This window comes from Oncorhynchus mykiss, chromosome 4 (assembly GCF_057628025.1).
Source record: "Oncorhynchus mykiss isolate SJ-2025 chromosome 4, ASM5762802v1, whole genome shotgun sequence".
NCBI lineage: Eukaryota > Metazoa > Chordata > Actinopteri > Salmoniformes > Salmonidae > Oncorhynchus > Oncorhynchus mykiss.
The window spans coordinates 90,949,378-90,971,271 of NC_143025.1; the positions used below are offsets into that span (position 1 = coordinate 90,949,378).

General features: G+C 43.2%; 1 protein-coding gene across 1 annotated transcript; it reads right to left on the reverse strand.

Annotated features, from left to right (window-relative positions):
* Window positions 1–5,086: 5,086 nt before the first annotated feature.
* LOC149984186 (bcl-2-modifying factor-like) lies at window positions 5,087–20,592 on the reverse strand. The gene is made up of 4 exons (XM_090233294.1): window positions 20,429–20,592; window positions 16,155–16,439; window positions 14,159–14,361; window positions 5,087–6,874 (listed from the first exon to the last, which is right to left on the reverse strand). Exons 2-4 carry the CDS (start codon window positions 16,414–16,416, stop codon window positions 6,755–6,757), a joined length of 585 nt encoding a protein of 194 aa, XP_090089420.1. The 5' UTR covers window positions 16,417–16,439; window positions 20,429–20,592; the 3' UTR covers window positions 5,087–6,754.
* Window positions 20,593–21,894: the final 1,302 nt, after the last annotated feature.

Consider the following 21,894-nt stretch of genomic DNA (forward strand, 5'->3'; position numbering starts at 1 on the left):
CATTCCATGAATTAAACTTTGACCTACCAGCACCATCACCCACAATCACAGGACACCATCAACCACTTACCTCAAGACGGCTCAACCTACCCTGTCCCTATACCCGGGGTAAGTTGCGCCAAGAGACCACTTTTTTTTGGACAAGCTATGTTTCCAAAACTGTTATGTTTACATTAATTCTAACTATTTCCATGGATACACAACATTCTGAAATATACGTCATTTCTTTGTTAGAAATAATACTATATTTTCCTTGACGGAGTGACGCAGAATTTAAAATATGGCTCAATTTACACCACTCTCCGCTATGAGTGTTTGAGTGCTGTAGTAATGGAGTTAAGATACATGATTTATTCTTGGCTTTTGTATGCTCCACATGAGCAGAAATGGACTGTGTGTTGTGCATCCAAAATGGCAACCTATTCCCTCTTTAGTGCTTTACATTTAACCAGGGTCCGTTTGGTCACAGGCTGGGTATAGTGGTCTCTGCAGACCTCCGGATGACCTCCCACAATTTTCTAAACGTTCTGTCTTAACACGCCTGTACGCAACAGAACATCAGTCTGGCATGGAGGAACTACGTCACTGCCTTATCCGACTTAATCAAATACAAAATAGTAGCTAGCAAGATGGAGCCCGCGGAGTTAATTTTTTAATGAGTGCATTTCGCAAGTGGCTAGTTTGTATCAACTATCTTCACTGAAAAATACTGCAAAAGGTTTCGCTTGAAAACTTTGGTTTCGAATCGCGATGTTCTGGTATGTCTGGCGCCGTGATTTGTTGGGAGACTTGTCTGTTTAAAGAGGACCCCCCACCCCAGAATTTTTTTGTTGCCTTAAAGTTTTCAAAAGAGTCCATCATTGAAACCAGACCCTAGTCACTGCTGTTGCCTAGGGAACCGGACCCTAGTCACTGCTGTTGCCTAGGGAACCAGACCCTAGTCACGGCTGTTGCCTAGGGTCGAGTTTCAGTACGTGTAGTGTGTAGAACGTCTTCATTATCGTGTGTCTGCCTAGCGTACATGAACAAAGCTTTACATAAATAAGAATTTGTTCTTAACTGACTTGCCCAGTTAAATAAAGGTAAAATAAATAAAAACATACCACTTGTAGTAAGAAGAGAGACAAGGGAAAACCAGACATTTTGGAACTTTCAGAACAGTTTAATGAGAAAGACAGCAATGTACCCATTGAACAAGAAAATTACATTTCATTAGAGAAAAAATGTAAGATTTGTGGATTTTGTAGAGCCAAGCTCTTTATGTACAGCATATTGCACTAGACAAAACAAATATCTCCCTCGTTCCCCCTCTCTTTCCCCTTGTTTCACGCTGTTTGAAAACCATGCAGGGCTCTCAGAAGCGTCTCATAACACCGCCTGCATCCCAAATGGCTCCCTATGTTATGTACTACTTTTGACCAGGGCCCATAGAGCTCTGGTCAAAAGTAGTGTACTACATAAGGTATAGGGTGCCATTTTGGACAGACAGTTCTGCTACATTTAGACTGGGCCTTCCTTCATAAAACACACCGCCCTGACCGATGTGGAATCCTTGAGACAGTTCTGAGAGCTCTAATGATGTGTTCTAGAATGATGTGATATTTGAAGATGGTTCTGAGAGCTCTACTGATGTGTTCTAGAATGATGTGATATGAAGGCAATGCTAAAGAGAGTCCTAGTTCAACAGAGCAGGAGTTAGATGGAAGTTCACAATGTTTCAGTTCATATAGTATTTAAAAAAAGAGATTGTGTTTTTTCCTCTCAATTCATTTACATTCAAACACAGATTTCAGGAATGCTGGGACATGCATTTTTACTCCATATACAGAATTATCAAATATCAAAAACAGCCCTTGAACTGAGAACGACACAGCGGACTTAAATTGGTAAAAACCAAAAAGCATGTCACAACACTTAAAAAGCGATCTTTAAAAAAAAAAAAAAAATCATGTTTTCGGACTTCATTGTTACATTTGTTTTGTTTTTTTACAAAAGTATACAAAAGTTTTTTTTCGCTTAGAAAGTTAGCAAGTTAAGAATTAGCTGCAGCAAATTGTTTTGTTTGTTGATATAAAAACACAAATAATCACAGCACTTAACAGTTAAGATTCACTCTTTCTTGGGAAATTCAAAAAACCGAATATTATTTTTTTTGACTTAATATTCAAGATACTGAAGGTTGAACATATCATATAAGTTTTAACCTCGAAGGGTTGAGACAATGGTTGGTTCTTATGGATTTGACGTCAACACCAACCCATAGGATGACCACACAACCCCTCCTACCTACAAATAATACTGGACGCCGTGGTGGCTCACTCCTCCTTGTACCCTCATCCTACATCGCTACTAGTTCGTGTCACAAACGGCACCCTATTTTCAATATAGTACACTACTTTTGACCAGAGCCCTATGGGAGCCATTTGGGACCCCTCTGGGAACCACTATGGGACCCGGTCAATAGTAGTGCACTATAATGTTGAGTAGGTGCCATTTGGGACACAGGAAAAGCTAGTCTTGTCGAGCTAGGCCGAGCCAGCATACAACAGATCTTAAAGACATACGGATCTAGAGAGGTTCAGTACAGGAGTCTGAAGAGTGGGTGCATATAAATATGGATCTAGAGAGGTTCAGTACAGGAAGAGTGGGTGCATATAAATGACTTTCCAGTGCACGTTGATTGTCAACAGTCATTTGGATATTTGAGTTTTGGGGCGATGAGCCCGGGAGTGTGTGTGTGTGTGTGTTGAGAGGGGTCAGGGTTGAGAGGGGTCAGGGTTAAAGGTCATAGATTAGGCATGTGCCCTAGAGGGTCGATATGGTTGTGTCCAAAATGGCACCTTATTCCCTATGGGCCCTGGTTAAATGGCACCCTATTCCCTATGGGTCTTCGTGAAATGGCACCCTATTCCCTATGGGCCCTGGTTAAATGGCACCCTATTCCCTATGGGTCTTCGTGAAATGGCACCCTATTCCGTATGGGCCCTGGTTAAATGGCACCCTATTCCGTATGGGCCCTGGTCAAATGGCACCCTATTCCCTATGGTCCCTGGTCAAATGGCACCCTATTCCTTATGGGCCCTGGTTAAATGGCACTCTATTCCCTATAGGTCCTGGTCAAATGTAGTGCACTAAATAGAGAATAGGGTGCCATTTGGGACACATCCCTTTACTACATAGGGAAGTTTTGGGACACACTTATGGTCAACCAGGCAGCTATTGTGCTATAGATGTGTCACAGCTGAGCCTTTAGACTGATGACCAGACTAAACTAGGAGAGCCCATTCTATAGATAACCATGACCAGACTGAACAAGGAGACCTGTGACCACCATTCTATAGATAACCACGACCAGACTGAACAAGGAGACCTGTGACCACCATTCTATAGATAACCACGACCAGACTGAACAAGGAGAGCTGTGACCCCCATTCTATAGATAACCATTACCAGACTGAACAAGGAGAGCTGTGACCCCCATTCTATAGATAACCATTACCAGACTGAACAAGGAGAGCTGTGACCCCCATTCTATAGATAACCATGAGCAGACTGAACAAGGAGAGCTGTGAACCCCATTCTATAGATAACCATGAGCAGACTGAACAAGGAGAGCTGTGACCCCCATTCTATAGATAACCATGAGCAGACTGAACAAGGAGAGCTGTGAACCCCATTCTATAGATAACCATGAGCAGACTGAACAAGGAGAGCTGTGACCCCCATTCTATAGATAACCATGAGCAGACTGAACAAGGAGAGCTGTGAACCCCATTCTATAGATAACCATGAGCAGACTGAACAAGGAGAGCTGTGAACCCCATTCTATAGATAACCATGAGCAGACTGAACAAGGAGAGCTGTGAACCCCATTCTATAGATAACCATGAGCAGACTGAACAAGGAGAGCTGTGAACCCCATTCTATAGATAACCATTAGCAGATGGTTGTGATGGATGATGGTTGGTGTGGCTGGTCTCATACTCACAAGGCACATTTAGTACATCTGATTGTCTGCTGGTTGGTGTGATTCCCAAAAGACCCATTAACACAGCTTAGTATAAAGACACATTAGTCCGTCTGTCCTCCCAACCCACGGGCCCAGCTAACACACAGGCTGAGTCCCCAATGGTACACTATTTTCTGTTCAAAAGTAACACACTACATAGGGAATAGGGTTCAATTTAGGACACTAACACACAGTAGTGTTACTGACTGACTGTTCCATCAACTAGGAGAAGAAACTGTGTACATCCCGATAGCTATACAGTAGCACTGAGTGAGACATTTTTTTTTTGTTGAATAAATTACTTCTAAAAATCAAATAAAACATTTTAAAAAGTAAAAAAAAATATTAAATCAATTATAGAAAGTCCAGGGAGTAGCTGGTGATTGAGTGAGGAGTTGAACGAGAGAGAGAGAGAGAGAACGAGAGAGAGAGAGAGATACTTCAACTGGCTCAGCATTCAGTGGTTTGCAGGCAACGTTCTGTCAAAACAGAACAGTGTCTGTGGTCAATGATGTCACTGATAACCATCAAAGAACATGGATGAAACCCAAATGGCATCCTATTCCCTAATATAGTGCACTACTCGTGATCAAAGCTGGTCAAAAGTAGTGCACTATATTAGGGAATAGGGTGCCATTTGGGAAACAAGCCTGTCGATCAGATGTCGTCATGTGGTTCTATATTGGGTAGAGCAACACATGCAAAGCTTGTTGTTCTTAATGGGAATTTGCATATTTTCATCTTGTTAAAGTAGAATAAAAACACTCAGTATGGCGGGCATGTGACTGAACAACTACTCCCTGAAGAATATATTTTTTTTTTAAAAACTACAACTAAAAAAGGAAACACCATCAGTGTCATCAAATATATTCAAATCACATTTTTTTTAAATGTAAAAAAATGTTTTTTTACATTAGTTAAAAAAATAATAATCCTGTCTTCTGTTAATATCATCATCATCATCATCATCATCTTTAAAACCACTTTTAAAACGTACTCAAATAAGAACTTGTAGTAAGAACTCTGAAATAAAACTAAAGTTTGAAAAGCAGTGGTCGTTGGGTTTATTTTTTAAAAAAAAGCAGCATGATCTAAAATGCGGTCACCATTACAAACACAGATTCTAGGCCATAGGTGCACATGGACAGCGTAGGTAAAAGACTCACTAGAACTGTTACTGCTGAACCCTCAGTAAAAAAAAATATTATTATTATTATTTTAAAACTATCTATTGTGGATTTACTCATGTTTGTATACATGGCAATTGTATCTGTGTTTGGGAGTTGAAGCCAAAGTGATTCACGCTAAGATTGTGTTAAGAGAGAGAGAGAGAGTAAAAGGTGAAATCTATTTCATTGAACTGAGTGACATTGTCAAGTGTGAAGATGAACTTCATTGAACGATTGATTGATTGATTGATTGATTGCCTTGTTTAAAAAATAAAATAAAAAAAAGAGCTGTTCCTCCATGAATGACAATTTGATTGTAACAGCAATAGATCCCTAAGGTTTTAGTGCCTTCCACTGATTCGTCAATACAGTATTGCTCCAAGTCCTTGATTGCACAACAACTTTTATTTGCCCTTTTCACAGCAGACTCGTAACGCTACAACAGATAGAACTGTGTCAAATCACCAGGTCTGTTGGTTGTGATTGTCAATCCAGCCAGATAAATACATCTTCATAACGATAGGTTCATCAATAAAAAAATTTTTAAAATAAGCTTTTCCACAGGAGTAAAGTCCTCAACTCCGACAAAACAAATTTTACGGTTGCGATTTTTTTTGGGGGGGGGGGGGGGGGGGGATATTTTTTTGGTTTCACGGACGACAAAATGCCTTACTCACACTAAAAACTTAAACTCAAAGTCAGGTTGCTTGATTGAATGAATCACATTGCAGACCTAAGTCTTAGAATCTTTAAAGTACACATACATTCATACTGTCAATCACACACAAAAAAAAAAAGGACCTGGCATTCATCTCATTCAGACTGAATGTTAAAACCCAACTGCTGTTGGCTGGTATTACCAAAAGACACAGGATAAAAAGACACACTCTCTATCTCTCTCAATCTACACCGGAGCTCAACAAGACATGTCTTAAGACCCTGCTTGTCTCGGCGAAACCACCACAGAATCTTTATGACAAACCATTTGTCATATATATATATATATATCAGTGTGGAACAGTGAAAAATATTTAGTTACAGGGAGTTTGTATTCTTCCAAAAAATACATTTGAAAAATGTGCCTGTCGGTAAGATCGTCGTGGGTTGGTGAGTAGAACTTCATAAGACCTTCCAAGAATTTACACAAGAACTTCACGACCTTCCATGTCCACAACGGTGTTGTTTTCTTTAAGGGATTTCTCTTTAAATTTCATCCCGTGCTTCTTGTCCATTTCCTTTTGGCGTGTTTTCAAACCAAAAAGATGCTATCTACTGTACTAAATAGTTATATATATATATATATTTTAGAAAATATTTATATCTTCAAACAGCATGGCTTCTTCTTCATCATCATCATCACGAAGAAAGAGGAGAAGAGAGAGATAGAGAAGAGGAACGTGATTCTAATCTCTGTCCAGCAGTGACTATCGTTCTCTTCTTCGTCGTCTTTGATTTAAAAAAAAAAAGACAAAAAAAAGGAATCCAAACCCGTGTTCCATCATACAGAGTCTGGTCCCTCGTTTTCAGGGACGGGAGGAGGCGAGAGGAGACACCCGAAGTGGGTGGAAGGTACCCCTCATCTTTCCTGTCCTCTTAGGTGGGGTACAGCAGGGGCCTCTCTGTTAAACAGGAAACCGTAGAGGGCCATGGTCAGACGAATCCAGACTGGTAGGACATCCCTCTGATGCCGCAGGAACTGTGAGGAAGAGAAGAGAGAGGGATGGAGATGAGTATTAAGTCAATCAATCAGTAGAAACCGCATTACCTCGCGCCGAGCAGCACTCCCCCTACTGGATTACCTCACGCTGAGTAGCACTCCCCCTACTGTATTACCTCAGCACTCCCCCTACTATATTACCTCACGCTGAGTAGCACTCCCCCTGCTGTATTACCTCACGCTGAGTAGCACTCCCCCTGCTGTATTACCTCACGCTGAGTAGCACTCCCCCTACTGTATTACCTCACGCTGAGTAGCACTCCCCCTACTGTATTACCTCAGCACTCCCCCTACTGTATTACCTCACGCTGAGTAGCACTCCCCCTACTGTATTACCTCGCGCCGAGCAGCACTCCCCCTACTGTATTACCTCGCGCCGAGCAGCACTCCCCCTACTGTATTACCTCACGCTGAGCAGCACTCCCCCTACTGTATTACCTCACGCTGAGCAGCACTCCCCCTACTGTATTATCTCATGCTGAGCAGCACTCCCCCTACTGTATTACCTCACGCTGAGCAGCACTCCCCCTACTGTATTACCTCACGCTGAGCAGCACTCCCCCTACTGTATTACCTCAGCACTCCCCCTACTGTATTACCTCACGCTGAGCAGCACTCCCCCTACTGTATTACCTCACGCTGAGCAGCACTCCCCCTACTGTATTACCTCACGCTGAGCAGCACTCCCCCTACTGTATTACCTCACGCTGAGCAGCACTCCCCCTACTGTATTACCTCACGCTGAGCAGCACTCCCCCTACTGTATTACCTCACACTGAGCAGCACTCCCCCTACTGTATTACCTCACGCTGAGCAGCACTCCCCCTACTGTATTACCTCACGCTGAGCAGCACTCCCCCTACTGTATTACCTCACGCTGAGCAGCACTCCCCCTACTGTATTACCTCACACTGAGCAGCACTCCCCCTACTGTATTACCTCACGCTGAGCAGCACTCCCCCTACTGTATTACCTCACGCTGAGCAGCACTCCCCCTACTGTATTACCTCTGACTGCACCTCCCCATTCACTGAACCTTCTTCCATCCAGGACAATGACAACAATAGAGACCAAAACAAGATATACACAAAGCAAGTGTTTTACTTCATAATTATCAGCTAGATATGTGAATCGTAATAATCTAGCTAGCCAGCTAGTTAAACAGGCAAAAATGACCTAAAACCATTATTAAGCAAGATAGCAAAGAATAATTGACATCTATCTGGCTAGCTAACAGTACTAGCAGCTAGCCAGTTAGCCCTATTGGCTTATTATGGGCTTGCTACAGTGGGGCAAAAAAGTATTTAGTCAGCCACCAATTGTGCAAGTTCTCCCACTTAAAAAGATGAGGCCTGTAATTTTCATCGTAGGTACACTTCAATTATGACAGACAAAATGAGGGAAAAAAATCCAGAAAATCACATTGTAGGATTTTTAATGAATTTATTTGCAAATTATGGTGGAAAATAAGTATTTGGTCAATAACAAAAGTTTGTCAATACTTTGTTATATGCCCTTTGTTGGCAATGACAGAGGTCAAACGTTTTCTGTAAGTCTTCACAAGGTTTTCACACACTGTTGCTGGTATTTTGGCCCATTCCTCCATGCAGATCTCCTCTAGAGCAGTGATGTTTTGGGGCTGTTGCTGGGCAACACAGACTTTCAACTCCCTCCAAAGATTTTCTATGGGGTTGAGATCTGGAGACTGGCTAGGCCACTCCAGGACCTTGAAATGCTTCTTACGAAGCCACTCCTTCGTTGCCCGGGCGGTGTGTTTGGGATCATTGTCATGCTGAAAGACCCAGCCACGTTTCATCTTCAATGCCCTTGCTGATGGAAGGAGGTTTTCACTCAAAATCCCACAATACATGGCTCCATTCATTCTTTCCTTTACACGGATCAGTTGTCCTGGTCCCTTTGCAGAAAAACAGCCCCAAAGCATGATGTTTCCACCCCCATGCTTCACAGTAGGTATGGTGTTCTTTGGATGCAACTCAGCATTCTTTGTCCTCCAAACACGACGAGTTGAGTTTTTACCAAAAAGTTATATTTTGGTTTCATCTGACCATATGACATTCTCCCAATCTTCTTCTGGATCATCCAAATGCTCTCTAGCCAACTTCAGATGGGCCTGGACATGTACTGGCTTAAGCAGGGGGACACGTCTGGCACTGCAGGATTTGAGTCCCTGGCGGCGTATTGTGTTACTGATGGTAGGCTTTGTTACTTTGGTCCCAGCTCTCTGCAGGTCATTCACTAGGTCCCCCTGTGTGCTTCTGGGATTTTTTCTCACCGTTCTTGGGATCATTTTGACTCCACGGGGTGAGATCTTGCCCCAGATCGAGGGAGATTATCAGTGGTCTTGTATGTCTCACATTTCCTAATAATTGTTCCCACAGTTGATTTCTTCAAACCAAGCTGCTTACCTATTGCAGATTCAGTCTTCCCAGCCTGGTGCAGGTCTACAATTTTGTTTCTGGTGTCCTTTGACAGCTCTTTGGTCTTGGCCATAGTGGAGTTTGGAGTGTGACTGTTTGAAGTTGTGGACAGGTGTCTTTTATACTGATAACAAGTTCAAACAGGTGCCATTAATACAAGTAACGAGTGGAGGACAGAGGAGCATCATAAAGAAGAAGTTACAGGTCTGTGAGAGCCAGAAATCTTGCTTGTTTGTAGGTGACCAAATACTTATTTTCCACCATAATTAGCAAATAAATTCATTAAAAATCCTACAATGTGATTTTCTGGATTTGTTTTTCTCATTTTGTCTGTCATAGTTGAAGTGTACCTACGATGAAAATGACAGGCCTCTCTCATCATATTATTAAGTGGGAGAACTTGCACAATTGGTGGCTGACTAAATACTTTTTTGCCCCACTGTATATACGGTACCTAGGCAGGTAAAACATGCCAAAATTAACACAGCATTTATTTACTAACGTATCAAAATAAAATATTGTAGTCAGGCAACAAATGAGATGTGAAAAGGCAACATTTCATCCCGTCGTCGAAGTTTATTTTATCTTGCTTCAGCTCAAATAATGTCCACCATTGATTTCAATACATTTTGTCGCTCTTTCTTTGAATATATATTTTTTATATTTCTTTGCAACAGCATAGCTTCCGTCCCTCTCCTCGCCTCGAACCAGGGACCCTCTGCACACATCAACCACAGTCACTCACGAAGCATCGTTACCCATCGCGCCACAAAAGCCGCGGCCCTTGCAGAGCAAAAGGGGGAACAACTACTTCTAGGTCTCAGAGCGAGTGACGTCACCGACTGAAACACTATTAGCGCGCACCACCGCTACCTAGCTAGCCATTTCACGTCGGCCACATTTGCATACTTTCCATTGAAGCTCGCGTCGATGCATGCTTCAAAATATGTACAAAACAGGAAGTACGTATTCGAGAAGAGCCCGTCGCGCTCTGTTTCGCATACTTTGAATAGGAGTCATACTCTGAACCTCCGGTGCTCAGAGCACGGTAGTATACATTTTGTCTGTGGTGCTTCCTGAGTTCATTATGACATCATGGTTCTGAAGTGAAACAACACTATCACCGATGGTAACCAGCTGTCTAGACCAGACAAAACACTAGAACAGATCTGATATTTCCACAACAGCAGTGTGTGTGTGTTTCTGTCTCTAAGTGTTTGTGTTTGGTTTGCAACATAACTGGGTTCTGTCACTAAGGGCTGTCTGTCCCACATAGACACAGTACACAGGGTGAGATCCAGACTGTGGGGTCAGATAAGGTCCAGTAACAGGGTTATACCCAGACTGTCGGGTCTGGCTAAGAGGGGTGGGAGGGCATTTGGGCTCCCGAGTGGCACAGCAGTCTAAGACACTGTGTCTCAGTGCGAGAGGCGTCACTACAGTCCTTGGTTTGAATCCAGGCTGTATCACAATACGGCCCGCGATTTGGAATCCCATAGGGAGGCGCACAATTGGCCCGGCGTCATCCGGGTTTGTCCCGGGGTAGGCCGTCATTGTAAAATAAGAAATTTGTTCTTAACTGACTTCCCGAGTTAAATAAAAATAAAAATGTAGAAAAAAGTGGTCTGGCTAAGAGCAATAGGGCCACTGCTCCAGGTTAAGAAACAGGGCTCGTATCCAGTTCCGTTTGGATGGGTTTAGTTTATGCAGAGTCAAATCAAATCAAAAATGTTTATATAGCCCTTCTTACATCAGCTGATATCTCAAAGTGCTATACAGCAACCCAGCCTAACACCCCAAACAGCAAGCAATGCAGGTGTAGAAGCACGGTGGCTAGGAAAAACTCCCTAGGAAGGCCAAAACCTAGGAAGAAAACTAGAGAGGAACCAGGCTATGATGGGTGGCTAGTCCTCTACTGGCTGTACTGGGTAGAGAGGAACCAGGCTATGAGGGGTAGCCAGTCGTAAACAACCTCTCTGAGGCGGAGACAGAGAAAGACTCTGGGAGAAAGCTCCCCGTATTTCATCACTTCCCATATTGACGCCCTGCTCTCCCACCCAGACAGTGTAACCAGTAATATTCACGTTAACTGACTAATGATCATAACAAGGCAAGGCTGCTCCAGATAGGAAACCATCTGATGCCTTCCTCCTACATCTGTCACTTTATATTTGGGGTGTATAGAAGCTGCTTCCACCCCCTCCTCTCCCCTCTCTGTTCAAGCGGGGCTCCAGTAGGCTTTCTGACTGAAGAGCTGGTCGGGATATTGCAACGGGTTGGGTAAGCATCTGCCCGTTTCAATCGCTCTTGTTCTCTTTATCCCAAACCCCCATCCCGATCTCTATATTCCTTATTCCTCCCCCTCTCTTTCTCTCCCAGCCAGAGCAAGGCAGTCTCTCCCTCTCCCAGACTATCTGATGCAGCCCTGGCAGAGCAGACTGAACCGAGTTGAACCAACGCAACAAACCCTCCCCTTTAATTGAGCTTTAATTAATTGTCTTCATGTTTTGCTGCAGGGCCTATTTAAAATAGTACTACTTCAAAACACAAGTCATACTCTGGCATGATATGCTTGTGGCTTCTCTCTGTGCACTTCACTGTGGGAAGTGGAGAAGACTGACTATTAAAACGGTTTTTTTCCTTCCTCAAGCTACTCTAGCCACCCTGGCAACTCTAGCCACCCTGGCAACTCTAGCCACCCTGGCTACTCTAGCCACCCTGGCTACTCTAGCCACCCTGGCAACTCTAGCCACCCTGGCTACTCTAGCCACCCTGGCAACTCTAGCCACCCTGGCAACTCTAGCCACCCTGGCAACTCTAGCCACCCTGGCAACTCTAGCCACCCTGGCAACTCTAGCCACCCTGGCAACTCTAGCCACCCTGGCAACTCTAGCCACCCTGGCAACTCTAGCCACCCTGGCAACTCTAGCCACCCTGGCAACTCTAGCCACCCTGGCAACCACAACATGTTTTGTTCTCGTTTATTTGATATAAATATAAAAACACAATTTGAAAAGATTTTGCTGAGTTGCAGTTCATTGAAATAAATTCAACATCATTTTGAAAGAAAATAAACGTTGTGTGTATGGAACATTTCACTTCAGCTCATGAAACCAACACTTTACATATATTTTTGTTATATATATATATATACACACACACACACACACACACACTTTAAAGGCCATATTAAAAGACTCAAAACAAATGACTCAGCTATATATATATATATATATATATATATATAGTGTTCCCTTTATTTTTTTGAGCAGTTATATATATATATATATATATCTCTCATTTGTTTTGAGTCTTTTAATATGGGCTTAAAGTGTCCAGAATCCAAGAAAGTGGTGAATCCCAGAGCAGACATTGAACATGTTGGGCCCTAAACTGTATATTGTATGACGGGGATTTTGGACAGAAATTTCCTGGCAGGGACAATACTAAAGTGCTTCATCGGTCACGTGTGTGTGTGTGTGTGTGGTCAAATTTACTAACCAAATACAACAACAAGTTCTGGTAGATATTGTTTGAAATATGACAGACTTTGTTGAGAATAGAATCAGATCATTCAGGATAAAAACAACAAACTTTCTCTCGTCTCTGTCTCTTTTAGATAAAAACACAATAGCTCTCTCTCTGTCTCACACACACGTCGAGCCAGTCAGTGGGGTGAGTGAGTGGAGAATTATGGGTAGTTGTTGCGTTACCGGTTGTGTCTGTGTTGAGTTAGTCACGGTTCTATTTTTAGACAGCCATATAAACAGCCAGCGAGCCTACCCACACACAGTAGTATCTCTCGCTCTGACCTCATCTGTCTCTCTTTGTTACAATCAGTCAGTCTGTGTTAGTCAGTCAGTCAGTCAGTCAGTGTTAGTCAGTCAGTCAGTCAGTCAGTCAGTCAGTGTTAGTCAGTCAGTCAGTCAGTCAGTCAGTGTTACCATCAGTCAGTCAGTCAGTCAGTCAGTCAGTCAGTCAGTCAGTCAGTGAGTCAGTGAGTCAGTCAGTCAGTGAGTCAGTCTGTGTTAGTCAGTCAGTCAGTGTTACAGTTAGTGTTACCGTCAGTCAGTGTTACAGTCAGTGTTACCGTCAGTCAGTGTTACCGTCAGTCAGTGTTACCGTCAGTCAGTGTTACCGTCAGTCAGTCAGTCAGTCAGTCAGTCAGTCAGTCAGTCAGTCAGTCAGTCAGTGTTACCGTCAGTCAGTCAGTCTGTGTTACCGTCAGTCAGTCAGTCTGTGTTACCGTCAGTCAGTCAGTCTGTGTTACCGTCAGTCAGTCAGTCTGTGTTACCGTCAGTCAGTCAGTCAGTCAGTCAGTCAGTCTGTGTTACAGTCAGTGTTACCGTCAGTCAGTCAGTGTTACCGTCAGTCAGTCAGTCAGTGTTACCATCAGTCAGTGTTACCATCAGTCAGTCAGTCAGTCAGTCAGTCAGTCAGTCAGTGTTACCATCAGTCAGTCAGTGTTACCGTATGTCTGTCTGTCTTATTACACATCAGAAGTGCAATTTTTAAACCAAGAGCCAACCTCTTTCTCACTGTAAACAATACTTTGTGGATTCGGTGACCTGGCACCACCCTCTAGCATATCTGCTTGGTAATTTGTGGTTGGGTTCTTTTGAATGGTTCTAACCCAGAATGTGGATGAATCAGTGACAGAGCTCTATTTTTAACAGGCTTATTTGTGGCCACCCCAGCTGGCAAAATGTTGGGTCTTTTTCTTTTCACAGAGAAGAGCCACAAAGACACAGAAATCTGGAAGTGGGTGGCCCAAGCTCAGAGCCCCACACACACACACTACAGTTAGTTAACCTTTGACCCGTACCAGTTGAACATGTTCCTGGTGGAACTGGTCTCCGATCTCCCGGAGCTTACGTCCGATCCTCGCCTCCGCGCTATCCTCCACCCGCTCTTCCTCTGGTCTCTCCTCCATTCTCCTCCTCCTCTCCTCGTCCTCCCTCCGCCTCTCTCCCCGATCGTCCATGGGCTCGAACCGAGCTGGGAAGTGCAAGCGGAATCCAGCGTTGCCTGTGGGAAGAAAATGGATATTGTTCAGTGTCATGGATTTAGCCTCTGATTCACCATCAATATGTGAGATTGACCCAAGTACAGAAATCCACACTCTTTCGCCGTTAAAAAAAAGAAAAAAGAAAGAAAGGTGTTAAAAGAGACCTCATTCCCTTTACCTGATCCTGTGAAGTGGACAGATTAGAATTGACAACAAAATATACTCCGGTCGAATGACACAAGCAGCTAAACTTTCTAGATTTTACCGGTGGCTGTGTTTGTGTCTCAGTCACAGAGACGCACGCAGCACTCCTCTCGTCTGTCACAAAGACCGGCCGGCTGGCTAGCTGACTCACAGTGTTTGCTCTAGAGTGCCGCCACAGTACCTGTATCGTCGGCAGTAACACTAAACTGGTTCTATCAGATATGGCTTTCAGAGAAATGGGTTTCTTACGGTCAAAATCTCCACTGTAAAATAAAACTCCCTCTATATGCACGTGCCGGTAGCCGGTTGAAAATAATACTTGCTTCCCAAATTTCACCCCCAAGGGCCCTGGTAAACAGTATAACACTATAAAAAGGGGACCATGTGGGACTCACACCAAGTGAACTCAACAACAACCTTGATGAGCTGTGTTGGGCTGTGGCACGGCAGAGTGTTTAGTTAGTCACTGCCCCTAGCATGCACTTACATGCCATGCCGTTAGGAAAACAAACACCTTTACATAACACTACAGAGATCTGTCTGTCTGTCTGTCTACAGATAGGTGGGAGGGACAGACAGACAGACAAAGATAAAAATCTGTGCAAGAAACAACTAGGGGCTCTACAAGCTACAGAGTATCAAGTAAAGGAGAGAGGCGGGGTTTGGGTGTCAATTCCTTTTAATTCAGGAAGTAAACTGACATTCTAATTAAAATTGTCTTCGGTGCGATTCGACGGAGGACATTTTGAATTTGGGTAGCACTTAATACGAACTCTAAATAAAGCATTTTAGAATGGATTCGTAAATTATTTATTCATCATTACTCCATTCATAAAGATATATTTCCTTTAACAACCTCTGTGTTGTGGGCTTATTGTTTAACCGTTGATGAAGTTCGAGGGGACATTTAGAGACCTTAGGGAGCATCAGATACTCCTGGAATGTCTACCAATGACCATGTCCATCTTTTGGTGAGGAAATTACACTGGTCACTCAAAACATTTATAAAATGTATTATAAAGTATAGAATTGCCCACAACTTTAAGATGAGGCCAAACAAAAATAATTAACTAATGGTTTATAATGACCTATATTAAAACATCTTATGAATGGATTCATGATTAATAAATGAATAAACTATTTACTAATCCATTATAAATTAATGAGGCATTATAAAGTGCTACCCAAATTCCAAATCCCACAGAAGTGAATTGGAATGAGAATGTGTGTTTCCCTGCCTTTGTCTGCGTTTTCTCCTGTACGACAGTGTTTGGATGATATATGTAAAAGGTGGTAGGATGATTAGCGACAGTGAGGTAGAATACCTTGAATGTCACACAATATCTCCACTTTGAATTGCAAAACAGTCCCTGTGCCTCGGTCTAGTGGGGAAAAAAAAAAAAAAAAACCTGAGTCACACTACACTTTAACCGATCTGATCAGACCGGAGTCAAATAGTTAAACCTGTTCACGTTGTTCAGCTGTGTTGGATTTAGTTTGTCTAGTCAAAAAGGAACCAATGGGATAGTCCACAAAATTGCAAAAGGCGAATCAAAACACATCGTCCAATAGCATTTTGAAATGGGTTCCTCTTCGTCCTGTTTCTTACCATGGAACAGTATTCTGCTCTGGTGATTGTCCTCAACCCCGCAGGGAAAGTTGTTGTTGCTGTGGCCTTGTGGTACCATGATGTCGTGTCCCTCTGACCGCGGGACAACGGCGTTGGGTCCAGTCGACGTCTGTGTAGACCTGTCCTGGGTGTCTTCTCTGTCCCTGCTCTCCCTGTCATGAAACTTGATTTCCCTGAAGGGGGTGCCCCAGCACTGGGAGACAGGACGCTGAAGAGACATGTCCTCCTCTTCATCATCCATTGGGAGCCTCAGAGGTAGTCTCCCTACAGGAGAGAGACAGGAGAAACGGTGTGAGACAGAACTGTGTGTGAGTCTGTTTGAGAGAGACAGAGAGACATGTTCCCCTCATCAATCAGGAGCCTCAGAGGTAGTCTACCTACAGGAGACGACAAGGAGACAGGGAGGGAGTTACTGTAAATCAGGTGAGGGAGAGTTACTGTAAATCGGGTGAAGGGGAGTTACTGTAAATCAGGTGGAACATACAACTTTGGCAACCAGCAATTCTTGAGCAAACAAGGCTTACAACAGCACTCAAAGTATTTGTTAGAAAAGAAGTGGGAGTAGTTGTGTGTGTGAACTGCTGAACTGGAAGGACTTGATGGAATTATTCATTATTAGACACACACACACACACACACACATATATATAACAGGTGCAAAAACAACATGGAAGGAGTGGTAATAGATTATCACACTCATTCAAAACACAATTTTTTCAAAAAGCAAATTTAGATCATTCTGATTCCTGGTATGTTGCTGCCCCCAAATGCTCATCATCAGTGTCAGAAGGCAGCATCCCAGCGTGTGGGGAGAGCCAGCATGGGGATAAAAGCCTCTTCTCACTCTTCTCACTTCTCACTCCTCACTGTGTCAACCAGAGCACAGCACAGACACACACTGAGTGCAAACACACACGCATACAACGAGCGCAGCACAGAAAACACACACACGCCAAGCGCACAGACAACTCAGAGGACTAGATTCCCCTGTCTGCACATTTCAGCTAAAGCTTTCAGAGACTCTGTCTCTCTCAGTCAACCTCTGCTCAGTCAACCTCTGCTCAGTCAACCTCTGCTCAGTCAACCTCTGCTCAGTCAACCTCTGCTCAGTCAACCTCTGCTCAGTCAACCTCTGCTCAGTCAACCTCTGCTCAGTCAACCTCTGCTCAGTCAACCTCTGCTCAGTCAACCTCTTCTCTCACGACAGGAATAAAGCGGCATGTTAACTAACGCTACCTTCCCAGGGAGAAACCACAGTTCCTGCTGAAACTCCACGCGCCTGCCTCACTTATGCTACTGGCTGAGTTCATGGAGCAGGAAGGAAAACAAACAAGTTTCACTGCGCTCTGCTCTGCCCTGCCCTGCTCTGCTCTGCCCTGCTCGCCTGCCCTGCCCTGCTCTGCTCTGCTCGCCTGCCTGCCCTGCTCTGCCCTGCTCGCCTGCCTGCCCTGCTCTGCCCTGCTCTGCTCTGCCCTGCCTGCCTGCCTGCCCATCATGTCAGGTTATGAGCTGCCATGGTTATTTAAAGATACACTATGCAGAAATGGCTCTGGCATTTCCTGGTTGCTAAACAGTTGCCTTATTACAGTTTGTGACAAAAATAAGCAAGTATAGTGTGCAGAGAATCACTGTAACATCTAAACGGCTGCGAAAATATGTTTTCCATAACCAAAACTATTGTATGTTCAGCCGTTTGAAACTGGTGTACAAAACCGAAAGTAAAAGACACAGACTAAATTTAAGAACGGGAAGAATAGAAAATAGCTCACATGGAACCGATCTACCACTTCTTAGAATTATTTTCAAAAAACAATGAAAGATCTAGAACTAATATGTCTATGTGATTTAGTTCAGGGTCCCCCCCCCCCCCCCCCCCAAAAAAAGTGTCTCTTTTCCTGTTGTTGGGTGACAAAACGAGAGGGATTGACATGCAAATCCCAGAGCTGAAACTGGATCTGTGGTTATTGAGTTTGAGCACAGTGTGGTGACGGATAACATAATGTTGAATGAGGTCATAATGTACTGTATCGGAAGAGGGACGACATTTGAATGAAACTTGTGGAAAAACATTGAATGATGATGATGATGATGATGATGACGAGCGCTGTTGAAGTGCATAGTTTCAGCTGCATAATTTTCCAGGGTGGGAGGCGCAAAGTTACCACAATGCTTACTGGTGTAGGACTATTAGCCATTTTCCTATGGTATGCTACTGGAAGTGTAGTTCAGATACCAAGACCATAGACTACAGGAAAACAGTTACTAGTAAGTACTAAATACTATAGACTACATTATAAAATAGTTACTAGCAAGTACTAAACACTATAGACTACATGATAAAATAGTTACTAGCAAGTACTAAACACTATAGACTACATTATAAAATAGTTACTAGTAAGTACTAAACACTATAGACTACATGATAAAATAGTTACTAGCAAGTACTAAACACTATAGACAACATTATAAAATAGTTACTAGCAAGTATAAAACACTACAGACTACATAATACAACAAGCAAACAGTGCCTTCAAATCATGCTGGCAGTGAGCAGAAGGCTGGCAGGCTGCACACACACCCTGCCTGGGGCATGAGGCAGGCCTGCCAAACTGTGGTCACATGGTCACAGGGGCCGAGGCTGCGGCTCCATCTGTGTACTGGGCTCTCTTCCACCTCGCTCTCCTTCTTCCACCCTCTCCCTCCTCTAGTTCTCTCTCATGCCAGAAGGTAAGGGCACAAGGTGAGCTCTATATCCAGGCACCTGCTAGTGTGACAGGCTACCGGAGAATTAAGTAGGAGGCATTATTGGCATAGCCCAAGTCTAAAATGTGTATGTTTATTTATAATTACCATAAACTGGCTTGTTATAAATTCGGCTATAATGTCTAATAATTGCATATGAAATACAATGGAAACAAACTGTGTTTCTTCATAATTCTAATGTAACCTAAAAATCGGGGTGACTTTGGGAGCACGCGGTGCAGGGTGGGTCTCGAGGAACGCAATTAGCCCACGTATCTGGTGAGGTGCGTGTGGCAGGCAGCTCGAGAGCGGAGCGCCGCGGGGCATAACTCGCTACCTAAACAAGGAAAGTCGTTTATGGTAGTGTGTGGAGCAAACGGCAAATCAGTCATAACATGACACTGACTTGCGATAAGCATAAAAATGAGCTACTGATTTATCTTTGAGTGTTGGAGCGAAAAACAATGAATGTCAGTGCCAGATGACTTGATATGGCAGAGCAATGATATATTACGAGAAAAGTGTCCTTCATTGATTACCCTTTTTTCCCAGGTAGAAATTAAATGAAAAATTGAGATTCTTGAATAAAATCACATAGTTAACCGCAATCCGAACGTTGCAACTGTTGCAATAAAACCAGCAACGCGTGCCAAGTCGACTCGTCCCGTGCGGCGAAATTATTCCACCTGCTACCTGTGTGTGGCGCTGGCTGGCTGGCCACATAGCTGCGCTCGATTCGACCCAATCTCACCGCAAAGTGGATGGAATTACACAAAAATGCTAACAGTAGGCTATTTCAAACTTTTATAAAGTAGACTATATAAAAAGTAGGCCTGTGCCTAACAAGAACCATGCTTGAAGAACATTAGGAAACGGTCTCATATCAGTCGTGCTTGTGGAAGGCTCAATTTATTTTCTTAACCACAGTGGTGTGAGGAAACAAAGCAAGAATATACATGATATATGTGTCCTGTTACACACTTGTAGAAGTGTGTAATCGAAATGTTTTTTTTTCTTGCAACTCCCTCAGACACCCGCAGGGAGTGGGGTCACGGCCAGGGTCACCATTGTCCAGTGCCCCGTGTAGCAGTTCGGGTTAAGTGTTTTTCGGCTCGGGGATTCGAACCAGCAGTTACGGTCCCAAGGCTCTAAAGTCCAACGCGGACTGCTCCCAAAACAACCGATCCACACTTCCATTCTCTTTTACGTCACTCAGCGCAATTCATTTCCCACTAAACAGGCTAATGTTCAAGGACCGAAAAAGACAATTCACTAAGTTTAAAGTCCGGGGGGGGGGGGGGGGGGGGGGGGGGATGGAGCTCACTGTAGGCAAACGGAAAGTGGTTGATAGACAATCCATCACACACAACCCGATGCCCGTACATGTTCACCACATTTGTTTACAAACTGGGCAACCAGGCGGCACACTGACAACTTCAGCCAAAATCTACAAATGTCATTCATTGCTCTATTTATTACCACACAAACTGATTCACAAGCAAAGGACTCACCGCCAGTTAAGTAAGTTACTTCCGTTGTGATGGGTGGTATCTTGTCAACTTGCTGTTACTGATTCTCCAGAATTGAACAGAGCTGTGTATCCTTCAACCTTTTGCATTACAGACTCTCAGATGAATGTTTGCTGACTCTGGACGAGTGTTTTTTTTCTCTCTCTGAAACGCCACTGACAAATTGGTCCGCCCAGACAAGGCTCTGGCCCCACCCCTTTACCAGATATTCATGAAGTACATGTTAATACAATCTCTTAAAGTGACAGTATATCATTTGTTTGTTCTGCCTTGCAAAACTCATGCCAATAACAATGTTATTTCGTGATTGATTTTCAATTGATATTACTGTTGTAAAAATCCTCTCTTGAAGGCATTGATGTAATTACACTAAGCCCTGTATGCGACCAGAATAACGATTTTATGTTACATCACAACATGGTCAACTATAGCTATCATTGTTGTTTAAAAACGAATTAAAATGGGTGTTGGTACAATAATTAAAGTTGTATTATTATACAAACGTTTATGTTGTTGATCCACTATGAGTCATTCACTACGAACCCTTTTGTTGATTCACTAGGAGTCATTCACTGGTAACCCTGTAGTTGATTCACTACGAGTCATTCACTGGTAACCCTGTTGTTGATCCACTATGAGTCATTGTTGTTGATTCACTATGAGTCATTCACTAGGAACCCTGTTGTTGATTCACTATGAGTAATTCGCTGGTAACCCTGTCAAAGATAATAATTTTCAATGTTAGTGTTGGTGAATCCATATTTTATGCTGCATGTCCCCTTTAAGAGATCATTCACCTTCTTATGTCGTTGAACTGGTGACACATAACCGGCCAATCAGATGCTATGTTATGGTCCCACCTCCTGCTTCACATATCTTTACATGTGTAGAAGTAAAAAATACCCCCCCCCCATATTTTCTGTAATTGACATGTGACTGTAGTCTCAGCTGATATAACCTCTACTTGGCAAAACCCGATGATGTGATGTGATGTTATGCACACATTAGATACAGGAGGTGTAAAGAATTAATAATGTGTTAGCCTATATACCAATGTGATAATGTAGCAGTCTACATAATGGCATGTGATAATGTAGCAGCCTATATAACAGTGTGATAATGTAGCTGTCTTACATAACATGTGATAATGTAGCAGCCTATATACCATTGTGATAATGTAGCAGCCTATATACCAACGTGATGATGTAGCAGTCTACATAATGACATGTGATAATGTAGCAGATTATATACCAATGTGATAATGTAGCAGTCTACATAACGACATGTGATAATGTAGCAGCCTATATACCAACATGATAATGTAGCAGTCTACACAATGACATGTGATAATGTAGTAGCCTATACACCAAAGTGATAATGTAGCAGTCTACATAACCACAGGTGATAATGTGGCAGCCTATATACCAACGTGATAATGTAGCAGTCAA

Excerpts from the sequence above, each read along its gene's own strand:
- LOC149984186 (XM_090233294.1), bottom strand. The coding sequence starts at position 16,416 with ATGGATGATGAAGAGGAGGACATGTCTCTTCAGCGTCCTGTCTCCCAG. Across the intron at positions 14,362-16,154 it reads GAGCAGAATACTGTTCCATG|GCAACGCTGGATTCCGCTTG; the intron begins GTAAGAAACAGG and ends TTCTTCCCACAG. Across the intron at positions 6,875-14,158 it reads ACCAGGAACATGTTCAACTG|TTCCTGCGGCATCAGAGGGA; the intron begins GTACGGGTCAAA and ends TCTTCCTCACAG.